This window comes from Camelus bactrianus, chromosome 7, assembly GCF_048773025.1.
Source record: "Camelus bactrianus isolate YW-2024 breed Bactrian camel chromosome 7, ASM4877302v1, whole genome shotgun sequence".
Classification (NCBI taxonomy): domain Eukaryota; kingdom Metazoa; phylum Chordata; class Mammalia; order Artiodactyla; family Camelidae; genus Camelus; species Camelus bactrianus.
In genome coordinates this window covers 19883381-19909956 of record NC_133545.1, presented here as the reverse complement: position 1 = coordinate 19909956, position 26576 = coordinate 19883381, and the positions used below count along the sequence as shown (strand labels likewise).

At 37.7% G+C, this 26576-nt stretch overlaps 1 protein-coding gene across 4 annotated transcripts in view; it reads right to left on the bottom strand.

Moving 5' to 3' along the window:
- Positions 1-2284: 2284 nt before the first annotated feature.
- CEP41 (centrosomal protein 41) overlaps positions 2285-26576 on the bottom strand; it is a 46820-nt gene continuing 22528 nt past the window's right edge. For all 4 annotated transcript variants that reach the window (XM_074367060.1, XM_010947530.3, XM_074367061.1 and 1 more), the window contains 9 exons: positions 23081-23128; positions 18767-18828; positions 17770-17839; positions 12153-12297; positions 10344-10495; positions 9881-9948; positions 8739-8853; positions 8054-8269; positions 2285-7386 (listed from right to left, as the gene is read on the bottom strand). In XM_074367060.1, coding sequence (XP_074223161.1) covers positions 7238-7386; positions 8054-8269; positions 8739-8853; positions 9881-9948; positions 10344-10495; positions 12153-12297; positions 17770-17839; positions 18767-18828; positions 23081-23128 — 1025 coding nt within the window. In that variant the 3' untranslated portion in view covers positions 2285-7237. The remainder of the gene's footprint in view (positions 7387-8053; positions 8270-8738; positions 8854-9880; positions 9949-10343; positions 10496-12152; positions 12298-17769; positions 17840-18766; positions 18829-23080; positions 23129-26576) is intronic.

Genomic DNA, 26576 nt, shown 5'->3' with positions numbered 1-26576 from the left:
GGCACTTAATAAATGCTTGTTAAATAGGGACATGGAAGTCACTAACACTTTTTTTTTTTTTGTATTTTCAAGTATAGGAAGAATTTTACATTTTGTTTTCAGAGACATTTTTTTACAAATCTACGGATAAACTTTTAATTTTATAAATAAAAACATAAAGCTAAAAAATAAACAATCATTTTAGAAAGTAATGCAGAGTATATGAACAATAACTTTGAAAGAAAGAGAGCTTTAATAAGTAGAAGGGGTTAAAAAAAAAAGATGAACATTTCAAAAGAAAAATAGGCAATTCCCAAAAGAAGAAACACAAAAAATCAATAAATGTATGAAAGATTCTGATCCTCTGATTTTTTTGCACATTAAAGAAAAATAAATATATTATTTTCCTCCCATCAGATCGACAAAGAATAAAAAGACTGACAACTCAGTGTTATCAAGAGTATGAAGAAGTAAGACCTGTCATATACTGCTCATGGGAGGATAAATTTACACTACCTTCCTGGAGGAAAATTTAGCAATATAAATAAAAAATTTCAATGTACTACTGCCTTGACCCAGTAAGTCCACTTGGAAGAATTTATTTTATAAAAGTATTCAGACAATTTCATATACATGTATGTACAAGGTCAAAATAATACGAATTTTAAAAGGAAAAGAACCTAGTAGACAGCAGTATTGATACAACTATGTCACGTTTACACAGTGGAATATTGTGAAGCCACTGTGATCTGCGCTGATATGGAAAAATGGTCACAAAATACTAAGTGAAAGAAGGTGGCCACATGATAGAAATACTCTAAAATAGGAATGTGGTGATTGTTGAGCAACTTTAAGTTTACTAAGAATCACTGAAATGTATCTTTAAGATGGGTGAATTTTATGGTATGTGACATATATTTCCCATACAGTTGTTAAAAAAAAGAAGCAGGCTACAAAATAGTACATTGAGTATGAGTCTCATTTTTGTTTGAAAAACACACACCCGCTATGCCGAGAAGGAGCTATTCCCCAATAATAACTGTGGTTCCTCTAGGCAGTGCTGGCGGTTTTCCTCCTTATACTTTTCTGAATTTCTTGCTTGTATAATCGCGGGGATAGAAGGGGGAAGCTATTTCAAACACACCACATAACCTGTGAGTAAAGCTATTTAATATCAACTTGTTATTAAAATCAAACATCCACATGGTCATCTTAATTTGTGCCCAGATTTTCTTTTATAATTTGTCTAAACTCATTTCTTCTGCTATTGCCCAGAACAATGTGATTGTCTTATTTTGGGGAAAATCTGCACTCCAGATAGAGCTGGAAGCAACAGCAATTCTACCAAGGGAGGGGTATGCATGTCTCCTGGTTGGGGGCTGTTCCCCAGGCACTCTGCAGTAGATCAGATGACAATTCCTAAGAGCCCTTTCTCTCACCTTCAGTTCCCGCAGCAATCTGGGGAACTGCTTGTGCTAATGCCTATTCATCAGGGCTTTTCAAAAATCTTTGGTTTTAAATTAACTCATTTTACTTTGTTCTTAGACCATTATATGTGGCTCTCAGTGTGGCCTGTGAGCCACTGGTGGTCCGTGAGAATCCTCCGGGTGGGCTCTTGAATATCTAAGATATGCATGTTGAGCTTTCTGGCTTTGGCCTAAAGTTAAAATTGAAATGTCATTGAATACAATCCAGATATGACCTCACTGGTCCCTCATCCACTGCAGGGCTATTCATCATCTCAGCAATTGTTTTGCAAAGGCAAGTGAGACTAGGTGGATTCGAAGATGCAGACGGAGTCTTGCTCTAAGGACTCTAAGGTCAGAAACATCATTTTGTGAACACACTAAGACCCAGATGCTCCTTACAGGAAACTGACATGACCAACCATAACATTCAAATTGGCCAGGTGAAGGGAGAAAGAAGCACAGAGCACCCGCCAGATCTGAAAAACTGTCAAAGGGTAATGAATTCTCCCCCAAAGCTTTCAGGATCTGCATTAATTTGGCAACTCAGAATTGTGAGCAACATCTAACGACCCCAGGGATGGAGACTGCCAAATGTTTACTGCCAAACTAAAAGAAGAAAATTAAAAGTCTTCTGCTTAACCACAGGGGCGTGTTCAGCCATAGTTTTAGAAGAGTGCAGTGGAAGAAGAGCTCTGCTAATATGGACTGAGGCACAGAGATTCGCCACCACTTCCTCCAGTGAAGCCCAGGTCTGTGGCCATGAGCCAGTTCACACATTTATGTTTCAGCCTAACTCAGAAACATCATCACAAAGGAAAGAGAAGATCAGACACAAATCATGTCAGTAGGGTTTTATTGAATGAATAGTTCAATCAGGAAAACAGCCTACTTTTTCGCCTTACAACCTAATGAAAAGTTTGTAACTCTCATTCCTTAAGTGATACCTCATTAGGTATTCATTAATAAAAAATGGATCTCAGAAACCCTGGAGCATCTGTCTTCAAGATAGGTGACCAGACACAGACAGTGGAATGTGGAAACGCATGTTCCCAGGAGCGGATGTTTTAGTCCCTGATGCCCATCACTTGTCGTGCAGGCAGAGCAGCAAAGCTTTCAGTGGAATCTCAGGTGAAGAGGCGGGAGGAGAAGCCAACAGCCAAGAGAAAGTTACATTTTCATTGCTGAGCTGGAGGCATGACCAGGGAGAGTGTGGCTGTGCCCACCTAGAGTGGAAAGCACAGAGCAGAGTGGCTTCTCAACCAACTCAGGACGAGTTGCTTAATTTCCACTCGACTCTCAGTCTCCTCACCTGAAAATGGGGGTATCTACCTTGTAGGGATGTTGTGAGAATCAAACACGTCAAAATATGAAGAATCTAGGAATACTGCCTAACACGTAGAAAGCTCTCCATAAATGATTGCTAGTACTATTACCTGGAAATCTTCAAGATTTGCAACAAAAGAGAAAAAATAACCCTTTTTCAGATGGGGATGGTGTGCAGCCTGTCGCTGATGGATTCTGAAGGCTATTTTGAGCCTGAGGGGACCGTGAAAAAGGCTGACTGCAGACAGCCAGGGTAATAACAACACCCTTAACAGTTCTCCGGGGATCTCCTGCAGTGGGTGATCTTAAAATCTCAGGGTTATGAATGCCCCTCCTACAAAAGTAGGACATACAAGGGGACAAGAGATACGAGCTTTCCAGGTCTCCAGAATGGCAAACCAGCGCTGAGTAGCCGCCACAAAGGGCTTCACATCCCAGACTTCAGTCTTGACAGGTTCAGTTTATTTATTCATACCCTTACTAAGGGCCACTGCCATGCAGTTGGTGATTTTTACCCTCTGAAGCTTTAAGTCAAAATATTTTAAATAATTAAAAAAATGTAGTCCATCAGTCAGTAGTGTTTAGTAAGTGACCTCTGTTTTCCACACATTTCAGCAGGTGCCTCAGGATATGCAGGTGAAGAGAATTTGCTTCTGCATTCGGAACAAAGAGGATCAGCATCAGAGAGTGAGACCATAAGGGGATGGGGGTTGGGGAGGGAGTATGGTTTTGTAAACACATAACATTCACTGAATCCTGTTCTGTCAGAATTCAATGCTGACAAATTGCCACCATTACATATTTTATGCTATAACTGACCTATGTACCAATCTGAGGATGTGGCAACAGCAATTTCAATAATTACAGCAATTTTAGGAAAGTATTACTACCCAAATGTATTCGGATCACTTTGGAAGCACAGCATGTGTTATATATTGTTTTTATAGGAAAAATATATTTTAATCAAAAAATTAATTGAACTGCAAATAAGCATATCATCATGCTCACATAATTAAACTGATGAATTAAAATCCACATTCCTGATGTTTCTTAAAAAAAAAGAAAAGGAAGTATTATGGGAGTTACAGCTTTGAAGGAATTGTGAAAAAAACAAACACAAGTTAAAGACACTGGGAATAGTTTGGAACAGGAGAAAGGTTCTTAATGGTTATCTTCAGAGTAGAGCAGGAAGGGAGTGTCATGGATTTAAATCCAGGCGGACAGAAATTAATTATCCCCCTTAAAAAAGTCAGGTAACATAAAAGACAGAATCTATAACCAATATATAACATGACAGAAACCAAAACCAACAGAAGAAAAATTACCTACATATTTCTTGCTAGCCTAGGACTCTAATTTCACTTATATTCCACAAGGGAATTAGAGAAAAGAGGGTTTTGTTTTGTTCTGTGTTCTTGGTGAGTAGCCCAGAGTCTTATGAATTTTTGTATAATCTCAACAGCACCACAGGAAAAATCCTTCAGCAACTAATAAACTTTATTTGTTCTCTTTTAATTCTGATTTACACCCCAAGTCCAATATGATTGTGCTAGTTCTGGTTTTCTACTCAAGGTAGAAAATAAAATTACTTTTAGGCCATTTGAATCACCTATGCCTTTCAACAGATTAAACCTGACATTATTATAGCCCGAGATGTTCTTTCTATTCTGGAATGAGTACTGTTGCTTTCCCCTTCCCCTCTCCCTCCTTCCCCATTTCTTGCTTCCATGCTTCTCTCCTTCTTTCTTAAGTACATGCCCCTTTAAAGCACTGAACGTATTATTTAGACTTTGGCCGTCACTGTCGCTCAGATGGAGCAGTAGTTGTACGCTGACAAAGCACTTTCCATCCAGGAGGTCCTAAGTTCCCAGGCAGGGGCAGCTCATCAACCCCTGCAACACTGACTAGAAAGCCCCACTGTAATGCATTTAAGGGGGCAGCCAGTCCCTGCCTGGGCATGAGGAGAAATGCGGGCCTTCTGACTAGAGAGCCAAGGTCCCCTTGCCTTAAGTGGAATGATTTTCTGATTCATTTATACAAAGAAAACGTGTTTCTGGGAGATGCAGCAAAAAGGAATACTCTTTCAAATCACCCCTGTCTCACGTGGCTCCCCAAAATCATCTCAACAGAGAGGAAGAGAGAAGTTGGCAGAGCTCGGCACATTAATAGCAAACAACAAATTAATAAGTATGTACTTTAATCTTCAACATTCATAACTGCACAAAGTATCACTGATCACTTAAATAATACATGTAGTTAATCTAATGAAGAACCTAGTAAAGTAGAACATTCAAAGCGATGCCTTGAATATGTAAAAAAACTATTTTTAACTGAGTGTTTTTAACACAAAAAATGCAGAATCAGAACACGTCTTTGAGGGGTCGTTATTTAAAATCCTTACCAACAGGCAAAGCACTATGGAGAAACATAAATACAGTCAACCTGCCAGATCTCTCAACTAAATGCACAGTGATTCTAATAGGTTCGGCTATACTGGCTTTGCACGTATACACAGCAGTTTCTAACACTCTAGTGTTGTGAGGTGATGGGAATGCAGAATAGAAACAAAGGGGGCTACCACTTACTTTCAGAACAGAATCGAGTGGGGGAGGTTTAAATTCCTGACTAGTCAACGTGAAAATAGCATAACCAGAACTTTGTCACAGAGACAAAAAAATTTTTTTTTCTTAAAAATGTATATGTGTCCAAAATGGCTGAAAATCTTGTCCATGCTAGGGGAAAGTTGAGTGTGGAAAAATTTGCATTTAAAAAAATCTATGCTGTAAAGAAAATAAAAAGCCAGAGCATTTTGGCATTAGCAAAAGGCTGAACTTCATTCTCAGGCAATAAATTTATGGGGAAACATGACAGGCTCCTCATTAAAGCTATGTGTACATTGGCTGAATTTTATACAAGATTCTTGAATCTTGTGGAAAATTGGGCACGGCTTGACATCTGAACAATGTCCCTGGTTTGTTTGATTTCTAAAGCATTGGAAAATGTTGCACTTTGGAAATCAAGTAGAGAAGAATAAACACACTAAAGCAGAACTGGGCTGAATCTCAAAGTTATTTTTCCATATGTCTCTATAAGATATTTATTACCTTTATTTCTCCTACAAACACAGCCCCTCTTGCTGGAAATACTGTGACACTTTTTTTTTTTTTTTGGTGGCGAGAAAATAGTCCCGTTAAGACAAATCTTACCCAGCAGCAATAACCACCTAAGGACAGGCAATTTTCAGTTGGCTTTTCAGAAGCTGGTTGCCATGACAAAGAGCACAATTTATTCCTTAGTCCCTTATCACAGCTACAGATCACAGACCATAAAAATTAACAAGGCTCTTTTTCCTTTTTCTGATGATTTCAGAGTTCCTCATCCTTACCTGAGGTCTTTTGTTCCCCCAATTAAATGGAATGAATGTCAGTCATCTAGCAATTCAATTAATGCTGATTCAAAATTCTGGCCCAAACAAGAATCTATAATCACAACCTCCTAATCACAGCTCAGTCACGAGAATGAAAAGTAAGCAGGAAATTGCACTAATTACTCAATTAGACTAATACTGTATTTTAAAGCAAGGGTTTAAGGGGTTGTCAGCTCTGACAATGGACTGTGGAGTTGTCTTCACCTTGTGTGCCCAACCAAAGCTGATGTTTTCAAGTGGCCATAATTTCTACCCATCTAAGATGGATGGGCCTGAGCTGTGTAATGGAAATTTACAACTAATAAACCAGCCACAAATGAGGGATGGGCCGGGGGCTTCAACGGCTCTCCATCCAGCCTTGTACAGTGGACAGGGCTTTCCTGTGAAGGCAGCTGAGCACACATCACCACCTGCGCTGGCTCCAGGAAAACATCTAAGGAGGAGTGTGAGAGCTGCTATTACATCTTAAAACTGAGCAATGCTCACAGGCACCAGCCTCCAAATTCAAGACAGAGCCTGCAGCGGGTGCTGGGAAAAGAGCTCCTCAGCCAATGGGTCCACACTTGGTGGGAGCCTGGGGGCTAGGAATCATCTGCACCCCCGCGGACACCTCTACAAAGCCGACCTGGAGAACCTCCATGAAACCAAGAACACTGAGTGAAAAAGAACTGGCTGGGAAGGACACACAAGATGTGCCTGAAGTATTTACAAAACAACGCAGGACACAGACCAAAACAAGCTGGACCTTATTTTAAAAAAAGAAAGCCTAAAATAATTAGATTTTTTTTTCCTATTCAGTTTCAGAGACCTAAATACTCTGTAAACAATCGGGAGGACACTAGAGACTGCCATGCCTCTGCTTTCCGTAAAAATCCTTCCCGAGCCGGATGTGGGAGAGGAGCTGGAAACGGGAAGAGGAAAGGGAGCCTATCACCCATGTCGTGGTCTTTTCTCTGCAGCAGTTTCTGAAAATGACCAACCTGGGGACTGCTCAGGAGTTCTGAAAGGAGAGGAAACATTTATTTGACTAAGATAGTCTTTACTTCCATGGTTTGCCTTGCATGTGGCCACTGCCCAGGGAGCGGGGGTTCGGGTGGCCGGCAGGGCCTCCGGTGGGTAGGTTCTGACCGCTGCGGGTGCCTGGTACCTTGGAGTCTCTTCCAGAAGCATGAGGTTGGCTCAGCCGGCCTGAAGGGAGCAAAAAAAGCAGGGAGCAGAGCTGCAAGAATGATTCCAGGGACAATCTGCCAAGTACACTTTGAAAGTAATGAAGTCTTATGCTACAACCATGTTTAAGCTAATGGAGTCCTATTCAGCATCAACTTTAGACTAAAACCCACTCTTCTTCTTTGAGACTAACTAGAAGATGGGGAAGGGACCAGGATGAAAGGAAACCCGGATAGCTTTTCTTTCCTTCCTCTCCATTATCCCAACCAACCTTGTCCTTCATTCCTTCTTTGTAAAGAAGGGTGCAGGAATGATTAGAGGAAAAAGAGAACGCAGCGTGCTTAAGGAAAGGCTGGAAGGAGTTTAAACATGCCCAGAAGCAGTGGAAGGAAACAAACTTTTCAAGAAGGAATCTAATCTTAGCCCCTCAACTCTGCCTGAGATACACACTCTCTCTGACTGATACCTTCTCTTCTATGTCTGTGTGCAATGCCTAATTCTTGCCATAATCTGGGGTCACCTCCACTCCCCTCATCACAAACAGTACCTGCACTTTCCCCTCCCCCCACAAATATTTTAAAAATCTGAATACAAGAGATCAAGCTTTTCATATGATGGGGTTGATGTTCTAAGCTGCAAATCTCAAGTTCTACAAAAAACATTATTTCTAAAGGTCAAAATATCTTACTAGGATTGTCTGCAGGACCCTGGTCCTCTTCCAGGTAATATTCTATCTTCTTTAGGTCTTCTGGGGTAAATCTCCACTTATTCTCAGCTGGTAGGGGTGGCACTTTGGGGCTGAATCGTTTCCGAGCAGAACCAGGAGGAAGGGCCTGCTGGCAAGATGCTGGCAGGGAACCCGTAATCAGTCCTTCTGGGAATTTCTGAGCTAAGACTTTTAGACCTAGGTGTGGAAGATCATCAGAAAAAGCACTATTAGCCTGGCGAGGCCAAGGCAAACCTGGAAGGGAGCCTGCATGTCTCATCTTTGGTCTCCAAGTCGAGGCCAATACGAGGACGGGAAATCTTTCTTAACTGCTTCACCATTAAGTAAATTATACCAGAAGATGTCTGTCAGTTGTTATGTGGGATTCTGAGAATTCCACCAGAAATCCTTTAGCTCAAGTCTTCAGCATTAAGGCTTTCTTACAGGGCCATACATCAACATCATTATTTCAGGAATTAAAAACATGTACTGAGGGAGCAGACAGAATTTTCACATACTCCTGATTCCTTTCAGCCAGCATGGTTTTCTCTCTTCCCAGAACATTAAATTCTAAGCACTGGGAGGAAAAAGGCGATAGGGCTGGAGCTGAAGGACTGTGAGCCCCAGTATCTGTCTCTCAAGTCCTAAGCAGCATCAGCCCCCTCACCTCCGGAAAGCATGAAGAGGTTTTCAAATCCCCGCTCACACATGGTGGTGGCTGCCTGGCTGGCCAGCCTCTCGTCATCGTCGTATAGAATGATGATCTTGCCGTGGGCGTTTTTCTGAGTTGGGTGAGTTAAGGTTTGACCACACCAAGCTAATGCTCCTAGACTACACAGAAACCCCAGGGCAACAAGAGCCACCAAGGTTCACCTCTCCGAGTTCAGGGAGTATCAGACGACCCCTCTTTAGAGGGTACTGGATTTCTTTCCTGTCGTGGAAACCACACAAGATGGTATCCTTTTCTTTTATAAACTAGTATTACCATGTCCAAGACGGCACTAGTTACACACACTACATCTTTGGCTCTTTTATCTAGATGACTCTGCAGAGTCAGTATCACCACCTCCATTTTACAGATGAGGAAACAGAAAAACTTTTACACCCAGTGTGTCCACTGCAACCTTATTTATAATAGTAAAAAAATGGGAACCACCTAAAAGACCAATAGAGAGGAATGGTTTAAGAAAATTACAGTAAATCTGAAGATGCGATATTACACGGCATCACAAATAGGGTATACAAAGAGCTTGTGTTAGTGTGGGGAAGTACCTCGTAATATGAAGTGTAGGGAAGCAAGACACTAAATTATGTGTACAGTATGGTTTCTACTTTGTTAAAGAGAACATACAGAAGATAGTCTGGAATAAACACACAAAAACATAGTAAGAGTTTGTTCAATTGTGTAATTATTTGGAGATTCAATTTTATTTTTTATATTTTTCAGTATTTAAATTATTTTCTACTTGTATGATTTTTATGAGCACGAAAATTAAATGTTAAGAAGAAAAAAATTTAAATAGAAGGAAAAAAACTTACTCCTTATGTTTTACTTGGGAAGGTTTCTGGGGAAAAAGTCTTAGGACTAACTCTCAATGGATCGTAACCTTTAACCTAATGTTTTTTGGCCCACTGTAGGATTGCTTGGAAGTATTCACAGCAACAGCTAAGGATCCAAATTCTACAATATGCTAAATAAGCTAATTAATATCGAAGGTCCTTCAACGAGTTTTCTTACCAGGAGCATGATATGTTTGATTCTTATAATCCTTATACCACCCAACTCCTTAAAAATGCAACAAAGGATACATATTCAAGAATATCATTTGAATAAGGGTTCATTGTTCTAGACAGAGTTGCAATTGGGTAACTGTAAGCTGCAAAGAGAAGAAAAAGCTTAGGAAGTCTGCAGCTCTCAGTACAACTTGGCTCCAATTCACAGTTGTTTTAAAGTCTAAGAGTTAAAATAAACGTATTTTCAAAATCAACTAGCTATAAACCTAAATACTTTTGTGAAAGAAAAGAAACAGGACATGGAACAAAATACGAAGCTTCACTTCACTATTTCTGACGTTGAGCACTGGGCCCCTAAGCTCTCTGAGAATGTCATCAGCCTCTCAGAGCATATAGTAGAGCCAACTTACAGGTTCCCAGAATGTACCCGGCTCCGGTTTCCTTAACTGCTGACCATGGGATGTGGTGCAAGCCTGCCTGGACTCAAAAATGGGCTCTGTTCTTGGCAGGAGACACTATAAAGCCTTCTCTCTCTTACCTCCAACAATGTGGCACTGCTGGTAAGAATCTCTATCTCGCACATCTAGCAGCAGGAAGGGGCAGTCGGGATAAGGCTTGTCTTTGGTGTTGGGCTCTGCTTTCTTCACAAGCCCTTTGTCTAGATCCAGTTCCCCAACACCACTGATGACACTGCAAGTGAAAAAGGAGGTCAGCAGACACTGGTCAGGGATTGGTGGCTTAAAGGTCAAATGTGCCTCTTCAGAACAGTGAGAGAGTGCTCACTGTCTTTTCAAAAGATACTTCAGAGACAAAGGAAAATGGATATGGGGTCTCAGTTCTGCCTCTGAATACAAGATCCTACGGATGGATTCCTATTTGATCACAATGGACCCCAAGGAGGGGACCCACTGTACATACTTACCTTCAGCGAATGTATGTTAGGTCATTAGCATGGCTGAGGGGGTAGAAACTGTAAGGCGCATGCTGCCTCCAGCAACAAGGGAGTTCAGAGAAAGAAAGAGGCGGACAGTTAATCCAATGGATTTCTGATGAGTGTAGGAAAGCAGAGCAAAAGAGGAAAGAATAAACTTCATGGGACAGGAAAAATGGAGGCATTTCTATATATGTAATATAAAGTAACAGTGGTGTTTTAATATATTTCATATACTTATACAGTGACCTATCCAATATGGATTTTGAACATTAATGTTTTCAATAGTTTATCTGTACTCACTTCCATTTTATAGGTTACAGCACTGATGCTGAAGAGACTTTTGATTTGGTGGCATTCATAAAAACTAGGATTAAAATGAGGAAGTTTACCACTGACAGTTCTGTTTCTGAGGTCATAAAATCACTAAAATTGCTCACCATATTAATATAGGCAAAATGTGGCAAAAACACGAATCAGAGAAAAAAGAAGAATAGGTATTATGAACAAAACGGTAAGTAGTGAAATATCTGCATTGGAATAAGATGATGATCACTTTCCTAGGCAAACAGGAAGACACATATGCCAAACCACAGATCAGTCTGTAGCAATAGTTCCTCTCCCATCACAGCAAGTCAAATTCTGCCTTTAAATCCAATAAACACAACTATATGTCATATAGTGCATATTTTGTTGAACCAAAGAAGAAGAAACTATTTCTCACAAAACTGAATCTTCAATGGAAGCCTTGTTGGTGTGGCTTGTTTTCAATGCAATTTTAGAGTCCTTGCACAGAAGGTTATAAAAATAATAATATTGGTATTAATGATAGCAATTCTTTCTCTATTAGAACTGGCTTCTCTAGTAGAAGGGATGGATATGTGCAGAAAATCAGCCCTGTCTTATAATCAACAATGAATACTGTGAGAAATTGTTGCATCATGTAACTGCCATGTGCAGTTGGAGAACTGACACCAAGGCTGCTTTCACTCTCCTTTGCGCCTATTTAATATCAGAGCACTACGTGTGGCACTCTATTTTTCTTCTGATTCTAGACAGGGTAATTATAAGCTGCAGCAGACAGAAAAGGAGAGGGGGGAATCAAACTCCCTGAGTCAAAAGATAGTGGTTGTAAAGCTAAGTCCTAATAGCAAACTTGCATATAGGAAGGCTGAGAAGAATGGGGTTGAGGAGTGAAAATTAATGCTCTCCTATCAAATATATCCTTACATTAACTAAGAATGCTGTGAACAGACTCAGGAGGTGGCATTTATATAAAGAGAAAATAGAAGGGCTTGGCTGAAAATGTGGGACCTCACTATTGCCAATCTGTTTCTAAGGTAATTAAATCACTGACATTGGTATCTAGATTAATGAAGGTAAAGTGCAGTGAAAACACGAATCTGATGAGAGCACCTCTGAAGAGTTGAGCGGCTGGAGTCCCCGGCTCCCGCACTGTTTATGAACTGGACGGGGCTTGGCGATTGCTCCCCGGGGCTCCCTTTCCCGTTGGTCCTGGCAGTGATTTCAGCATCAGGGTCTGAAGTTGCAGAACCATTGTCTAAAATTTGCAAATGAATAAGTAAGTAAATTTAATTTCAGAATCTGTATTTACTTGTTAGGCAGTTCCATTGAAATTAGGTGGGAAAAAAAGGAAATCATATCACCGTTATTAAATTATTCTTTAAGTTCTAACATATATAGACTCTCAAAATGTAGTCTGTGGACCTCAGGAGTCCCCAAGACCCTTTCAGGGGATTTGCAAGATGAGAATTATTTTCATAATAATATTAAGATGTTATTTGTCTTTTTTACCGTGTTGATATTTGCACTTACTGTGCAAAAGAAATGGTGGATGAAACGGTTGGCAAGAATCAGGGCAGAGGTACTGAGTTTTATTAGTAATTATTGCATTTTTCATCAATACACACCCACTCACAGTTAGTAAATATGGCAATCATATTTTTAAAAGTCCCTGACTGAAGTAGTAATAATAATTTTATTAAATCTCACCCTTAAGTACACATCATTTTTAAGACTCTGTGTGATGAAATGGAGAATCCACATACAGCATGTTTGCTACATACCAGTGTCTCAAGGAAAAGTATGAGTGTGAGTAGGCTGCTTTTGCCTTGAACATCATTTTCACTTGGAAGAAAAACTGACAGGAAAACTATGGTTATTTAGATTTGTGCATATCGCAGATACACTCTCAAAAATCATACAAGAGAACTTCTCATTTCAAGGAAAACAACTGATGAAATAGTATTTGTTGCAATGATTAAATCTTGAACAAAAATCTGAATTTTGGAAACTGCCATCAAAAGCTTGACTGATTCCCTGTCTTAATAATGACTTTTCTGATAAGACAGGTGTTGAGGTTAATAAATGTGACTTTTTTGATATTGTGTAATGAAGTTTGTCAACATTTGGAAGATCTTCATAACTCAGTGAAGCAATATTTTCCAAATGACCAATGAGCGATGTTACAAAATCATAAATGGGTAAAAGATTCATTCAGAGTGCAAGAAAGACCAATGGGTTTACTGTAACTGAGTATGAAAGCTTTGTTAGTAGAGTTTCAGATTCTACACTACAGCTAACCTTTAAGACGCTACCAGTCACCAGGTGTTGATGTAGTATCAAAGAAAAATATCCATAATTATCTGAGAGGGCTATTAAAATATTCTTCCTTTTTTCAATTACAGATCTGTGGGAGGCCAGATTTTCTTCATGTACTTCAATCCAAAGAGCATATTGCAACAGACTGAATGCAGAAGGTATGGAAATCAGCTGTCTTCTATTAAATCAGACATTAACAAGACTTACAAAAAATGTAAAACAATGTCATTCTCCTTATATATTTTTATTTTGGCAATATAGCTATTTTGCATACAAATATGTTATTTATGTTTATAGTGGGTTTAGTATTGTTATTTTTAAGTAAAATAGTAAATAAATATTTTTTAAGTTCTCAGTTTAAATTTTTAATACCTTAAATATTAAGAGAGATAATTCACATAAACCAAAACTCTTTGAGGTCCTCAAAAATTGAGTGTAGAGGGAGACTGATACCAGAAAGTTTGAGAATTTGCTGTTCTAACCAGCACAATGAGAGAAGAAATAGAAATAAGAGACCTAGATATTAAAGAAGATTTTAAATTTTAATTTGCATGTGATGTAATATACCTAGAAACTTTAAGAGAACTTTATGAGACTAAGGGAAATAAATATGTTAGATTATAAAAATAATCGAGATTTTAAGGTTAATTATAAAAATGACCTATTTTTAAGATAAAGAGATTAGATTAAAGAAAATGCTAACAAAATATTTTTCCCATATACCAATTAGAAATTAACACTAAGAACATTTCATTTACAGTAACAACTGCAGATATAAAATATACTTTCCTAGAAAATAAACCTATTAAGAAATGCAAAGGACCTGTAAAAACTTATAAGTCCTTTATAGGTCTTATAAAAATTTTACTTAGGGACATTAAAGAAGACCTGAACGAAGAGAATGACACACATTGCATATTCCTTACTTGGTGACTAAAAGTGAAATGATGTTAGTCTTTTCCAAATTCAGTGTTTAGCCTTAATACAAATCCTAGTGGGCTTTAAAACAAGCTTAAAATGATTTTAAAGACGAGAAAAAAAACATGTATGTGTATACATGTTTCTCTCACTCTGTTTATATATATATATATGTATATAAACAGAGTGAGAGAGAGAGCAATGTAATTTGGAGACGATGCCTTATCAAATAGTAACATATATTAAAAAGGTAAATAATCAAAACAATGCAGAACTATGACCAAAACAATGGAAAATAATAAAGAACACAGAAACAAATCCTAGAATATATATAAAAATCTAATGTATGTTAAAGGTAACATCAGAAATCAATGAGTAAAGGGAGAACTATTAAATAAATGGTGCTGGGATAATCTGTCAACTATCTAAAAAAATCAAATTTAGATAAGCCATTCACATCATATACCAAAATATGTAACAGATGGATTGATGTAGAAAAAAACCCCACAACAACCAGCCAAGTTGATAGAAGAAAACATAAGTTAATATCTTATTTTGGATTTTATGAATCTAAAGCAATAAAATACAGCATTAAAGGTCAATAGATTTAATCATGTAAAAAATGCAAAGCTCATATATGTCAAAAACCAACACACAGAAAATTAAAAGGTGAATAACATATTAGGAAAAATATCTGTGATATATATGAATGAGAAAAGGCTAATATCCTTAATTTATTAAGAGTTTTGAAATTAGTTCTTTAATAGAAGAAGGATCATGTGCACAAGGTAAAAATGCAAGCAAGATAAAATTGTTAATATGGACAGGAAGTCTTCTTCCCACTCCAGACCTGCAGGCCCTCAGGCCTCCTCCCCCAAGGAAACCCCCTTAACATATTTCTGTCTCCTTCCAGAAATGAAACAACTACATATTTTGCATATATTTTATTTCCTCCCCTTTTTACATATCCAAGAGAATGCTATTCAGACTGTTTTACATTTTGGTTTGCTGTTTATTTTGTTATTGTTTTATTTTTACTTAGTAATACTGCTTGGGAATTGTTCCAAATTATCAAGTAAAGATTTTTCTTATTTATTTTCAAGGCTATCTTGGTTTTCAGTGGATAAAGATATCATAATTATATAAGGCTTTTATAAATCAATAAGTAATTCCATTAGAAAAAAATGGGAAAGGACACATAATGTCCTCAAAACAAGAAATATGTATGACCAACAGATATATGCGAAGCTCAATAACACTATCAGAGAAATTCAAAATAAAACTATTAGATATCATTTCAGATCCATCAAATTGGAAAATATTTACGAAACCGAGAATCATTCAGCATCGGCTAGGATGGAGAGAAATGAGTCCCCTCTCATTTGCTTGGTGAGAATACAAACAGGTAGAACCTTTCTGGAAATAATGTGAAATCAGCACTGAGTATGTTAAAATGTTTACACCTTTGGACTATCTGCAGCAATTTATCTTTAGGAAATAATGAGAACCATACAAACATTTATGTACTTACATTACAGCATTATTTTATAAAAATGAAAAATTAGAAAAACATCAGTGCCCAACAGTAAGAGATTAAATAAATGATGGCATATCCAAAGGACAGACATTATATGACAATTAAGCTTATGAAGTCTATTTAATGACATAGGGAAGTGTGCTTGATAAAACGTTAATTGAAAACACCATAATAAAAAAATATATACAAAGAGTATGGATTTGGGTAGGGAAAATAGACCAAACTGTTAATAGAGTTTATTATTTTAATTTTCTTCTTTATATGTTTTTTACAGTTTTCTAATTTTCTAGAAATATACTTTTAAGTCAGGAAAAAACAATAAACTTATAAAAGGAGATTTTTTTTATTCCTTCAAAGATAGACAATAGGCACACAATCTGTCCTACAGGCATTCCTGAGTGAGTTATTATTCTGTGTAGAGCACTAGAAAAACACTAATACTACTCACACATTATGGTGTCCTACTTTACAAGAGCCTATTTTGCTGTGCAAATTTATCTCAGAAGAGAAAATTGCATGTGCCCATATGGTGTTGCCATCTCAACAATGAATTAAAGGACCAAATCCAGGTACTTATATAACCAGGTTAAAATTGGGAGTGTTGTATGAGGAGACTCAATTATCTCTATTACAAAGAGCCCTTATTTTTCTGCCATGTGAGAGGCATCCGTCAAAGATAAATTCCTGTCTTTTTCAGATTCTCTTTATCCTCTCTAACAAAAACAAGCCCAGGGAAATGACAGTTAAGTTGTACAAACCCGGTGTTCAGACTTCCTGAGAAACTTGTCTTGAAATCAAAAGTCAAATTCCTGGCCTACATCAACCTTAACAAAACACATTCCCCTTCAATAAACAGTCACACAATGACAGCTGAGTACTTCAGGATGAAATAAAGACCTTAACTCTGTGAATTCTTTTCATGAGAGAACACCTAAGAGGTTTTCTTTTTCAACTTGGTATTTACGAAAGGAAATCTGGTGTCTACCTATCTTTCTAGCCTTATCTCTTACCCCTACACCTACTCTGCCCTCAGACCACAGCCAGACAGGATTATGCGAATCCCCAAACAAGCTTGGAGCTGCTGCTTCTCCGTGCCTTTGCTCGGGGTGCTCCTGAGCCTGAAACAGCCTCACATTTAACTTGCACCTGTTGAGATTCTACCCCTAAAGGGGGCCCAACTCAAAAGCCTGGAGGAAGCCTACCTCAGTTTTTTAACCAGAAAATACGGAACTCTCATGGCACCCCGTATTTCTCGAAAGGCACACTGCAGAACCCCTGAAGGATGCAATACAGGCAGTGAGAGGACACTGATTGCTATCAGAAACACACAGATTTGTATCCTATGTCCATTCCTTACTGGCTATGTCACCTTGAACAAGTAGTTTAACTTCTGAGGCTTGGGCTTCTCATCCATAAAGTATACCTTCCTTCTAGAGCTTTTGAGAAGATTAAATAAGAAAGCTCATGTGAAGTACCGAGCAATATATATTCAACAAATGACGGTTTCCTTCCAGTCCTCCATTATGAATTTCTGCCAAATTAATAATTTTGTGTTTATCATTTTCCCCACCCAACACACATACTTATGTGCACGTGCACACTCGTGGCTACAAACTCCGCGGAAGCAGAGCTGCGTTTTATTCATCTTTGTAGTCTCATAGCACCTAGTTCTGTAACCTGTATGTATACAGCAGGCACTAAAACTATTTGTTGGAAATAAATAATTAGTATATTAAACACATCTAAAACATTTAAGAGTATAAATGCTACAGCCAGAAAACCAGATCGCTTTTTAAAAGAAATAAGAATTAACAAAGCACCAGATAGCATTTCTCAGAGAGTAACAATCTAATTACAAATAAATATATCAAAGTCCCACATCCCTGTGAACACAGGGTGAGTACTTCAGTCATATGGTCAATCCATTATTTTCCTCACATCCTCAATTCTCATTACCTTCTAGCCTTTGAATCTCCTCAGCTGTGACTTCCAGTGTTTGATCAGATAGGGAAGCAACTTGGATGACCTGATAGAAATAAGAATGAAATGTGTAGATGTGTATGTTTGTCTTTAAACAGGGGGAATTTTGTCTTTTACAAAAGACAAGGAAATATCAAACATCAAAGATCTCCTGTTTTAAGACACTGTCAATGTCCTCAATTAGAGACTAAATCGCAGGTCTCCTTAATTTAGGGGTGGTAATTACATCGCAGATGATCATTCCAGAAGAAAAGACTTGTTTAAAACATTACACGATAAACTTAAAAGACCAAAAGGATAATTTTGGACAAGAAACATAAATAAGAGTTTAAAACTGTATTCATATATATGTCTAGGCCCAACATAACATGCTATTTCTTGAAAATGCAATACTTACAATAACAGATTTGTATCAGCAACTCTTCATGCAATAAAGAAATAAATGTAATTATGAATATATTGATTAGTTTTTAAAGTCCTTTTCACAACTTAGCTCATGAGATCCATGATCCAGCCAGAGTTACATCACTGGAACCCTTGTTTGGGGGCCAGAGAGACACTTTGTCCGTAATATTCAAGTGAAAAAGAAAGTGACTTTCCCAAAGTAACAAAATAGCCCATGGTAGAAAGACTTGGAGAAAGAGCTTGTCATAGACAGGAGATCACTTGGTTTCCACAGGGAAAAATGTCCAAACAATAAAGAATCCAGAATTCTAGATTCTAAATACCAAATTAAATGGACAAGGTAAAATAAAACCTAAACCACAAATCTGATGATTAAAAAGCAGAATGTACTTTATAAAATTCTTATCAAAGAAAAAAGAAAAGTTTCATAACAGTTAGTCCCCTCATAGGTGAAATATAAAGAATGAGAAGAAACCCCTCTGCAAACTTTGCCTAGAGTTGAATTTAGAAATACTCACAAAGCACAAATTAGACAGTCTTTACGCCAATGAAAGATCATTAAACTTACCAGCTGGGCAAAAGTTGTAACTTTTAGTCTCTTGAAAAGCTCATCTTTTTTGTATCTATAATCTGAAAAGCAGGATAGGACAAATATTTTTCCAGGCTTATTTTGCTTTCTTAGAGGTATTAATTCTTTCTAGCCATCAAGTTAACATGGTATATTTTTCTAGTTATTTATATGCTTTTACAAGTATTATCTCATTTGATCCTTACAATATTCTCAGAATTAAGTCTCGCAGATATTGTATCATCTCTTCATTTATCCCTTTGCTTTGGCCAAAAGTTGAATTTATAAGCTACCTTTTTGGGGTCTAGTGATTTTACCCCTTGCCTTTATTTTATTGATCTACCATTTTCCTTACTATGCTATGTCTACTTTGACCATAGTGTATGGCATGCATTTTAATAAGCCCTTTAAATCCTTTTCAGAACCAGGCAGGGAAGAAACATCTGCATTTTACAAATGAGGACAGAGACCCAGAGAAGCTGACTTGCCCTAGGTCAAGAGCTGGTAAGACATTTACACCCCACTATTCCATCTCTGCCCCGAAAAGAGAACAGTTCTATTCCTGAGGTTACAAACTATGCTAGAGACACAGCACAACCCCCCACTTCTTTTTCCTGGAGTACAGTGCTGGGCGCAAGTGCTGGGTCCTCACAATCTCTTGTATCAGTTTTCTTTCAACTCCACTTCAATAAAAATCAACCTATTCAATTTTTGCAATATGAACCAGTTCTGAAGGTCTATTGTACAACAAAGTAAATATACTTAACACTACTGAGCTGTACACTTAAAAATGGTTATGGTAAATATTATGTGTTTTTTTTTAAAACCACAATTAAAACAAAATAAAAATCAACCTAAAACATCAATATTTAATCAGCTGTCTTTACAGTTCTACGACAACTCAAATGGAGGTACTCCTGCACTTGTTTATATTAACAATTCTTCATATTAAACAGTTTTTTTTTAATTTAGCCAATCTCACTTTATCTATTATTTACCCCATGGAGGCATGTTAAAAGTTGGCTTCCCTAAACTTTTCTGGAAGTGACTGCCAATTCTGATGAGTTCTCAGCATTGAACTCCCGCCCACCCTTACCCTTCACTCCTATTCTAGGTTTGTATATTGGCGCCCATGACTCTTTAAATACTGCCTCATTATTTCAGAATTAGTGAAGGTTAGCTGGATAATTACTGTGGCCTTTACTGTCTCATAAACCAAGACTCCTAGCAACAAAGGAAAGGATTAAAGGCACTTAAGATTATTTACCTGGTGTTACTAATCATTTCCATGAATTTTCAAAAAAAAAACCCAGAACAGACTGGACAGCTACTTTGGAGGATAATGTTAGCTTGGTTTACCAAACACCTTACAACTCGGAGTCAGGAAATACTACCTTAAAAACAAGCCTTCTATAAATATATCAAGACTCCTTTTTACACGGAATTAAAGCTTCTTATGTTCTAAAATGTCTTGAAGAGAGCAATTTGGCTAAAAACTGACCATTACTTCTAGAAAAGTCTTAGAATAGCTTCTTCTGGATACAAGTTAACACACTTAGATGCAAAGGAGCGTCTAAAACCCGCCAGGATGCAGATTCAAATAAACTAAGCAGAAGCTTTAAAAAGTGCAAGTGAAAAACTATAGTATTCCTCTCAATTGCCACCAACTTGTTCACCAAAAGTCATTTATATAAATCAAAATGGCAATAAATCAGCCAATGAAAACAATTAACAGCTTCCAAGTAGTTTGCACTGTGGCACTTATCCACTGACATCTTTTGGTATCACTGCATAGTCTGAAATACTTCTCCAATTCTTCACATTCTAAGTACAAAATGTACACATTAAAACCCCCTTTAAATAGAAATCACCTTAAACAAAAAAACAGGCTCTGCTATTTTCTAATGATTGACATTTCTATTGTCCTCTCATAAGCATTAGAAATCCCACTGCACATTTGAGCCTGAACTCTACATACCTGGTTCTGGTTTAGAAGGACAGCCATCATTAGGACTTTCTGACATTATTACTCAGAGATAAAAGATCAAACTAGACGTTTTACAGTAAGTTAAGCTTTAAATTTTATAAAAAGGATGACTTGGAAAGCTCTGTCAGTCTGTCCTTGCGAGGGCGAACTGAGCTTTTAGAATGGAGCTTCTGCTACTATAGCTTCTCCCAAACTCTGTGATGGAGACAAATCATCCTAGTTTCAGATATGTTATCAAGTTTTGCTTCTCCAGTAAGTGGAGTCTAAGTCTGTCTCTCTCGAGTTACTGGAAGGACAGAGACCTGACTATCTAGGATGTTTCACACTGGGTCCAACTAGTGTCATCTAACCACGAGCAGCCAAGAATGGGCTTTGTAAACAGTCAATAGACATAGAGTGTCTATTTTCTCCAGGCTGAGTTGAAAGAATATTCAGATTACAAAGGAATTCTGCATTTTCAGGGTTCTGTTAAAACACGTTATTAGCAAAGGGAAGTTGGGCTCACAGTGGAGGACAAATCAAAGGAAGTAACAGGACAAGGTTTGTGATTTCACAGAAAGACATGGCATCTAAGGTAATCTGAGAAAAGTGATGGGTTTAGGGTGTCACAAAACAAGGCAATATTCTCCTCCCTTCTGACCCAAAAGAACATCTACAACAGAAGATGGGAAAAAAGAAGGAAGTATCTCCCAAAATGTAAATCCCAAACCAGAATCTGAAGTAATTCTAGTCAGGGAATCAGCACAAAGTGTGTGAAACAAGGTGAGAGGAACCTCCTGTCTTACTAAAAGGAAGCTCACAACTTCTAAAGAGGGAAGGTGAAGTAAGCCTTTTCAAGGACTTTAATCCAGAGGTATTTCTTTTGGGAGATAAGCTCCATTTAAAGTTTAGATATTAAAGAAACAACACTGTGCTTTTAAGAAATGTTTTAGACAGGGTTTCAGCAATCTGGGTGGAACAGGACAATTTTTATGGGACAAATTTTGGTGTGGACAGGTGAGCCTTACACCCAACTACCAATGGATAGGAGGTGAAAGAGGCTACAAACCAAAACAGAAGCAGGCCAGCTGAATTTGCCTGCCATGGATGAATTAAGGATGACAACAATGAAGTGTAGGTGAGTAGACAAGATTTTTTTTTTCACGGTTTAAAATTTTAATATACATTTAAAATATATTTAAAATGTAACATTTTATATATATATATATATATATATAACATTTAAATATGTAGCATAAAATGTATAAATATATTATAAAATATGTAAGAAGAAAAGGACACTGATATTATATATTAGAAAACAAATGTCTACAGCATTAGTCCTTGTATAGCTGAACGTGGCAAATAACAAATTTGGCACGAAGCTGCTCCTGTGCCCACATCTATTGTCTAGGGTTTCTCAATACTGCAGCAATTCAACAAGAACAGAAACATTATCATTTAAATTAAAAGGTCTGCTGTGTAAAAATAAAAGTTCTGGTGAATTCTGGATTTGTAATATTCTCTTCCCAGAAGAGGTATATTACCAGAGCTAAGTCCTGAACTGCTATCAATCAGAGCACCTCCTTACTGCCATTAGCTCAATACTCCCCTAGCACTGGGTTCTCTTCCTGAAGCTATGAGCAAATCCATCTTAGAAAATAGATGTTCCTACTTCTTCTCGAATGCTGGCCTAGATGTGTACATTTTACAGCTGTTTTGGACACAGACTGAAAAATTATGATTTTGTGCAAGGGCAATGCACTCAATGACTGGTAGCATATCTTTGCTGAAGATTAGTTTTGAAAAAGGGTGTGCATGAAATACGATTTTTAATTAAAAGAAAGCAGACTGCAATGAATTTATAATACATAACACTACTCTAAGAATAAGCTCTTTCTTTCTCATACCTCTAAGTCTTTCATGAATACTGTTGAATTTATACTTAAAAGAATGTTATGAAATAAGAGAGATATTATTACTCCTATCTCAGGTATAGAGAAAATAAGAAAATAGGGAAGATTAAGTACTTTGAATAAAGGTCATAAGACTGCCGTACAGTGAAACCAGAAGCTTGGGTTCTCACTATTTAACTAGAGGTCATTCCACGTTAATATCTCCTACGGGATCTAAGTCAGACAGAACTCAGACCCAGAGACCACGATCTTAGCAGCTGACCAGAATGGCACACAGTGTTTCCCACATCCGTCTAGGCACCTGCCAGGCTCACCTGACTCCCATAGCTCTCCATGTGTGTCAGCTGTAGAGTGTGGTTTGGGTTGTTAATAACCAACTTATAGAACAACTACAGGGTTCCATTATCTCAAACCATCAATAGAGTTACTCACTTCTTTTGATCTCTTCTAGCTTCTCAATGTATTTAGTCATACTGTTACCTAAAAAGAGAAGGAAGATTTTAGATATGCTTTTAATGGAAGACAATGAGTAACAGTGTGAAAACAGAATGGAGTACAAGTGTTCCCTGAGCCTTTCCATCCAGTTCTTACAAAATTACAGTAGACAAATGGATCAGACACGGTAAATAGTCTTTTGCATTATACAGCCTCACTAAAAGATGAGGAGGAATCAAGGGAAATGTTTTGGTCAAACGTGTTTAAACTGAGGTGCACACCTAATAAACATTAAGAACTCTCCCCAGGCAGTAAAAATGATCACTTTATGTAATTTTTTTTCTTTCTGAGTTAAAGCTTTCCTTCTTTATCCCCCTCACCCCCCATGCGTTTTTTTGTGGGGAAGATATGCAGAGGAAGAGAAAGAGCAGTGACCTCTGAGTGTCTAAAATGTGCCATGGTGCCTACCCGAGCAACCCCTTCCTCTCTGCTAAGTCTCTGTGGTTTCCTCCTGTTTCCTGAACTTGGTCCCACTATTTGTGCTGCTGTTGCAGCCTGAACTAGACCACACAGTCTGCACACCACATTCACCAAGGATCTGATTGCTGAGAAATGACAGCAGATTCCCACCACCGTGGAGAGTCCCCAGCCCTCATGTTTTATAGCCTGGTTCTACAACACTACTTTCTAGCCAAGGTGGTTTGGAGAGTTTTCACGCATTAAAACTGGGCCAGGATCATTCTGGCTTCCAAATGAACTAAAGTCTAGTTCTCAAGCCAGGGGCTATTATTTTTTACTGAGTATGTTCAATTTGATTCAATTCAGCACAGCAAGCTCTATCTGGCATCTAAAAGGTGTAACAACAACAAGAAAAATCAACTATTCAAAACCTCATTTCTGATTTTGTGCTTCTAACTTAAACCTTGATAGGAGCTAGTCAGATTCAGTCCCAACTTCAGACAAAAGAAATGCTTCCAATTAATAGCATGAACTGTGTTTTCAAGTACTATTCTGAACCTTCATGTTTAGGTGAAGCAGAGAAAGAAAATTCTTGCTCTGAAACCCAAAATACATTTTCAAAAAAATAACTTATGTCTTTTGCTATTATTAAATCTTTACCATAAATTCATCATGGGATAAAACTCCACTGAGTTAAAAAAATTTTTTTTTCATCTAAAGACACACAGTCCCTAAATCAGAACCAAAAAATAGGACTTAGTATGGTCCTGGATCCAGACAATATCCTTCCAAAGCTCAGAGAGACATGACATTTGTCAGGGGTGCTCAGAAGGCCCCAGCCTTCTCAAGACAGATACTGGGAACATCTCAGAAGAAGTCCAAATAGCACCAAAGACCAGTATTAGAACCAACCATGAGCTTTTCTAGGTTCTTCAGGTTGGAATTGACCTGGAAAGTAGCGAGATCTCCACAGTGAGCTCCTCAGCCTCACACCCCTCTCCCCAGCAACTCAGTACTCAGGCAGGAGGTCGACTGGTCAGCACAGCAGGCGAAGAAGGCAGGGCCAGTGGTGTGTTGCTCAGCATCCCCCAGTCTTATTCTTACGCTGTTTTACACAGTAGCTTCTGGTTACACGTTCCCGAGTCCCTTATAGTGCCATGTCGTTGATTACAGCGCTTAGTTTGCTTTGGTCAGAGAAGCTTTGAGCTTCCTCCCAGAATCGTCAGAAAACTAAGGTACAAAAAGGGATTACTGACTTGCTCAGTGACACAGCAATTTAGTAACTGCAAGTAACTGCAAGCAAGTCAGATTAGTATTCCTAACCTCCTGGTTGCTAATATGGCTCACAAAAACACATCGCTTCTCTAGCTGTGCTGTTTTAAAAACATGATTTCACTGTGAGGTAAATATGTAGGAAGTGTTACTTCCTTTACTGTAGCAGGTGGGAACCATTTTATGCTCTAAATTCCTTGAGGCACACTATGCATGGGAAACAGTAGCCAACCTCATTATATAGTTTTTATTGTTAAAACACTGCATTTCCAATTTATAGTAGTTTCCACTAACAAATTGTCTAAAATCCATTTCTCAGTCAGTCATCAACATTTTCAGAGTATTGACACAGCGCTTCATCTTTGTACCCGCAGAGCCTCTCAGTGACCCTGTGAGGTAGGCTGTCCTTCCTACTGTTTGTTTTTCCCACTAAAAGAGAAGACAGAGACTCTTGCAGAGGTATACAAATATTTGGCAAAATTAAGAATAAATCTAAAAGGGCTATTGATAAGAAGCTCTTTTCATTACAGCTATTCATTCCATCCAAGCTGGGGGAGGGGGGAGAAAATGGAGAATTTCTGCATTGCTTCAACTGGAGAAATGAGACGGGGGACAGCTGACACAGAAAATCCCTAAAAATAATTTTAGAAAATAAGAAAAGTAGTATTTTACTCCCACTTCATATACTGGTTATATCTTAACTAAGCAGCTTATCTTACTGGATCTAATTTCATCTGAAAATAGTTTTTTGAATAACTTTTAAAAAGAATACAAATGAATCAATTCTATAACTGACTTATTTATTAACACATCTTTGTTTTACATAAAAGTAAGGAGCCTAAAAGACTACCAACAGGCCAATTTTTTTCAATTGAAATTACACATTCCTGCTAGAAAAATTTTCTTAGATAAGATTTAAAAAAAAAAAGTCAGTGGCTCCCCATTGTTTACTGACTAAAGTTTAAACTCCTTGGTCTACTGCTGAAGGCGCCAACATCTTACCTACCTCTTCAATCTTGCCTTAATTACTAAACTTGACAAACTCTCTGTTAGCCTTCAGTTCTCTAACATGTCACCTTGCCCATGTAATCATAATAGCTCACACAGCTGGAAGTGACCTTTCCCTCCTCTGAACTTCTGCAGCACTCGGCTTACCACTCACAAGGCATTTATCATTGTACTGCCTTATTTTGTGTGCAAGTCTTATCTACCTTATTATACCGAAAGCCCAAGACTGTTTACACACACACACATACAGAGAAAATCTTTATCCCTTCCATTGTCTAGCATAGGAGGCACTCAGAAATATTTGCTAAATGAAATATACTATGAAGCTCTACTATCTGAAGAATCCTTACAACGAATTATTTTATAATGTAAATAACCACACCCCAATTTGGTTTGAGTTTCTGGACACTTGATTTTCTCTAAGCTGAACTCAAACTGATTTATATATAGGTCGTATATGTTACGTACCACTTATATGACCCATAGTGTTTCAGGACTCAAGTAACCTAGAAATGTATACGGTGGTATTTAGCTTCTACTTAGTTTATAATTTAAGTTGCAACATAAGATGTATAAAAAAGTTTTACAATTAGAATCAAGAGAAAGAGACAACTCAACTATATCAATAGTGCTAAGCAAAGAGAGAGCACAACTGATGAACTGAGTGACTCATTCATTAGATTTTTTGCTTTGTTTTCCTATAATTTAATAACATTATTTGTACTGAGCCAGTAAGAAAAGCAAGTGATTTTGA